General features: G+C 36.1%; 1 protein-coding gene across 1 annotated transcript; it reads left to right on the forward strand.

Annotated features, from left to right (window-relative positions):
- Window positions 1–2,388: 2,388 nt before the first annotated feature.
- On the forward strand, window positions 2,389–4,556 carry LOC137640080 (aspartic and glutamic acid-rich protein-like). The gene is made up of 4 exons (XM_068372532.1): window positions 2,389–2,434; window positions 3,625–3,744; window positions 3,862–4,140; window positions 4,255–4,556. The coding sequence occupies exons 1-4, from the start codon at window positions 2,389–2,391 to the stop codon at window positions 4,554–4,556; spliced, it is 747 nt and encodes a 248-aa protein (XP_068228633.1).
- The last annotated feature ends 264 nt before the right edge of the window (window positions 4,557–4,820 follow it).

Here is a 4,820-nt window from a genome sequence, read left to right on the forward strand (position 1 = left end):
GTCGTTTTTCAACCAAAATTATCGTACACACTCACACGCGTTGTTTACTGTTTACCCCTTTTCCTTTCATGGGTATACTGAGTTTTCCGTTAATTTGATAACTCGCCGAAGTTCTACCATTTGTTTTATATATATGTATGTTTATATGTATATGTATATGTATATATATATATATATATATATATAGATCTATATATATATGTATATATATATATATATATTATTATATATATATAATATATATATATATATGTATATATATATATATATATATATTACTTATATATATATAATATATATATATATATATATATATGTATATATATATATATAGGTATATATATATATATATATATATATATATAATATATATATATATATATATATATATATATATAAAATATATATATACATATATATATATATATATATATATATATATATATATATATATATATATATATATGAGCCGTTACTAGTCCACTGCAGAACAAAGGCCTCGGACTTTTTTTTATCCATTTGCGTCTGTTTATGGTCTTTCTATGTCAGTTTATCCCCGCAAATCTCCTTAGTTCGTCAATCCATCGTCTTCTCTTCCTTCCCCTGTTTCTTTTGTAAGTATTGGGGACCCATTCTGTTATATCTTATGAGAGAGAGAGAGAGAGAGAGAGAGAGAGAGAGAGAGAGAGAGAGAGTCTAGTTGCTGACTGTATTAACTGGGGGTAAATAATCCCTTAAGACAAATTGAATACTGACATAACATGACTTGTCATTACTTAAATTGATCAGTTGTAGCTGAAGCGATAATAAATAATGAGGGAATGAGGACACAAGACGAATTTAAATAATAATCACAGACAGACACACACACATTATTATCACAGAAATATTCAGACAGAGTGGTCTACAATAGGATGCAAATTACGAAACTACAAAGATAATTTTAATATCTTTTTAAATTGAGGATAGGACATTTTCAATAAACTTTATAATCCGCAAAAAATGAGGTTTACTTACGAGATAGAGATGTACGTAAAGGCAATCAATTCTTACTCCTTTCCTCTTCCTTCGTTTAATATTTATCATTATTTCTTATTTCTTCTTATTCCCCTACTTTCCTTCCCTATCTTTTCCTGTATCCAAATTCTTTAGCAACAGCAGTAATTTCATCAGCACCCAAACCAGCTGATTGACAGGAGGCCTTCCCCTCCCCCCCTCAGACCGTGGGAAAATGTGAGTCAATACTTCCACGACTCGGCTCAAGCGAAAGAATTGGGATACAGGAAAAGATAGGGATTGAAAGAAAAGGAATAAGAAACAATGATAACTATTGGTCATAGAGAGAGGAAAGTAGTAAGAATTGATTGCCTTTATGTACATCTCTATCTCGGTAAGTAAACCTCACTTTTCGCGGATTAAAAAAGTTGACTGAAAAGTCACATCCGTCAATTTAAAAAGATATTAAAATCCTCTTCATAGTTTCGTAATTTACGTCCTATTGTAGACCCTCTTATCTGGATATTTCTAAGGTAATAATGTGTGTGTGTGTGTGTCTGTGATGGATATCTAAATTCGTCTTGTGTCCTCATTCCCTCATTATTTATTATCGCTTCAGCTACAACTGATCAATTTAAGTAATGACAAGTCATGTTATGTCAGTATTCAATTTGTCTTTAAAGGAATTATTTACCTTCAGTTAATACAGTTAGTAACTACTCTCTCTCTCTCTCTCTCTCTCTCTCTCTCTCTCTCTCTCTCTCTCTCATGAAATATAACCGAATGGGTCCCTAGTAATTGCAAAACCAGCATGGAAAGGAAGAGAAGACGATGGATTGGCGAACTAAGAAAATTTGCGGGTATAAACGGGCATAGAAAGACCATAAACAGATGTGAGTGGATAAAAAAAAGTCCGAGGCTTTTGTTCTGCAGTGGACTAGTAATGGCTGATATATATATATATATATATATATATACATATATATATGTGTGTGTGTGTGTATATATATACATATATATATATATATATATATATATATATATATATATATATATATATATATAGAGAGAGAGAGAGAGAGAGAGAGAGAGAGATGAATATTACTTTCTGCGAATAAAGGGAAATGAAATATGAGCGGAAAACTCTCTCTCTCTCTCTCTCTCTCTCTCTCTCTCTCTCTCTCTCTTTTACACCGATCATTAGAATAGGAAAGAATTTCCATAAATGGAGTGAAAACGAACGAAGAATTAAAGAAAGAAAACCTTGGAAAAAAACAAGAGAATCGTCTTCAGCGTAAAATTTCTCCTGTTTTCCGCCTTTGAAGACATATTGAAGATTCTTACCAGAGAGAGAGAAAGAGATATACGGAAGGCGAACATTACATTCTGGGAATGAACGAAGATGAAATAAGAATGCTTCCAGAACGGTCTTCAGAGGGTTAGATTTGCCTCAGTAGCGTCTTAGTTCATAAATGGTACGATTTGTACAGAAATAAAACTATGAATAGATCTTTGCTTTTGTTATGTTTTTTAATTCCTTTTTGTATTTCTTCATCTTCTGGATTCTCGGTCGTTCTATTCGTTTATGTATGTATGTATGTATGTATGTATGTATGTATGTATGTATGTATATATAAGAAAGTTATTATACACTATCTCTCTCTCTCTCTCTCTCTCTCTCTCTCTCTCTCTCTCTCTCTCATACCTGAAGACATTTGGACTTCATTCCTCAACTCACTTTTTTTTTTTTTTTAATACTAATGCTGAACTCAGGAAAGGTTTCGGTAATCATAAATATGGTTTCTCAAGTTTTCAAAGCTTTTGGCGTGAATTTCGAAATGGAGGCAATGAAGAAAGCGGCAAGAATTCTCCTTAACGGAGGATGGCAATGGCGATCAGCTCTGGAGGAAGAGCTTGACTTGTGCGACGCGGCGCGTCGGAACCTGCAGGATTACAGGACCCAAAACAGGATGTGGCGGCGTTTGCATTCTGCCCTTGGGTACATCGGTTTATCGAACCTGGTCAGGTACGAGGAACCGAGCCTGTCACCCTGCGACGGAACACTGGTGGGCCTGGCGAGGGACATTGTCGGCGGCGAAGCAGCGGAGAAGGATGAGATTCTCCGTTTGGTCGACCAACATGTCCTTTGGCCGAAGATGGCCTTGCTCTTGGGCACAGCTGCCTTTGGCACTGCTGCCGTCGGAGCATTTTTCTTTTTCAGGTACCTGTGTGGAAGGAACGGAAAAGGAGGAGAGACTGTGAGAGATGAAGAGCTTTTGCAGAATCTTCTCCAGGAAATCGGAGAAACTACACAGGAAGATGATGAATTTCTTCCAGCTGAAGGAATGTTCCCCGAAGAGCTGGAAGAAGTTGAATTTCTTCCAGCTGAAGAAACTTTCCAGGATGAAGTGGAAGATGAAATCGGTCTTTCTGCTGAAGGAGTGTTCCAAGATGCACTGGAAGATTTAATTGATCTTCCTGCTGGAGTGCTCCAGGATGAACTGGAAGAGGATATCAATCTTCCAACAGGAGGAGTGTTCCAAGAAGAGCTGGAATATGGAGAATTTCTTCCAGCTGAAGAAACTTTCCTGGATGAAGTGGAAGATGAAATCGGTCTTTCTGCTGAAGGAGTGTTCCAAGATGCACTGGAAGATTTAATTGATCTTCCTGCTGGAGTGCTCCAGGATGAACTGGAAGAGGATAGCAATCTTCCAACAGGAGTGGTGTTCCAAGAAGAGCTGGAATATGGTGAATTTCTTCCAGCTGAAGAAACTTTCCAGGATGAAGTGGAAGATGAAATCGGTCTTTCTGCTGAAGGAGTGTTCCAAGATGCACTGGAAGATTTAATTGATCTTCCTGCTGGAGTGCTCCAGGATGAACTGGAAGAGGATATCAATCTTCCAACAGAAGGAGTGTTCCAAGAAGAGCTGGAATATGGTGAATTTCTTCCATGTGAAGAAACTTTCCTGGATGAAGTGGAAGATGAAATCGATCTTCCAGTGGAAGAACAGCTAAATGAGACGGGTCTTTCTCAAAGAGGAGAAGACGAGGATGTAGAGAAAGAGAAGGAGGAGAAGGAGGAAGAAGGAAAAGTTCTTTCTCTTGAAGAACATTGGTCTGAAGACGATTCAAAGGCAGAGAGAAGTGATAAAAAGCGTGCAAAGAAAAAGAGGAGAAAAAGAAGGCTCTCAAAGGAAGAGAGCAGTAATGGTGAAGTGCCTAAGGAAGAGAGCAGTAATGGTGAAGTGTCTAAGGAAGAGAGCAGTAATGGTGAAGTGTCTAAGGAAGAGAGCAGTAATGGTGAAGTGTCTAAGGAAGAGATGAATAACAAGAAAGCGAAGAATAATAAAAACCTCTCAAGGAGAGAAAGGAGGAAAAGAGAGCTCTCAAAGGCAGAAAGAAGAAATAGAAATCTCTCAAAGGAGCGGAGCAGTAATGAAGAGCTCTCAGAGGAAGAGGAGAGATTTGGTTCTGAGGACATCCTGGAGGATAACGTGCCTGTTCATAATTACTACAGTGTGTTGTCCGGTGAAGAGGACATGGACAGAAGTCCCTTTTAGATGTCTTCCCAAAAATTAAAGAAAATAAAAATAAAAAAAAACAAAAAAAAAATATAAAAAATCACAAAAACTAAAAAAAAAATAAAAATGAAAAAAAGAAATAAAAAAAAATATAAAATGGAAAAATCTAAAAAAATAATACAAAATGGAAAATTAAGTAAAATTTTTTTTTTTTTTTTTTGTGAAAAGCCAGTTTAAGTTCACTATTTGGAATGGAAATAAAATTCAGTCTTATGAGGAGAATGAGATCCAGTTGCGTTTTGT

This window comes from Palaemon carinicauda, chromosome 1 (assembly GCF_036898095.1).
Source record: "Palaemon carinicauda isolate YSFRI2023 chromosome 1, ASM3689809v2, whole genome shotgun sequence".
In the NCBI taxonomy this organism is placed as follows: domain Eukaryota; kingdom Metazoa; phylum Arthropoda; class Malacostraca; order Decapoda; family Palaemonidae; genus Palaemon; species Palaemon carinicauda.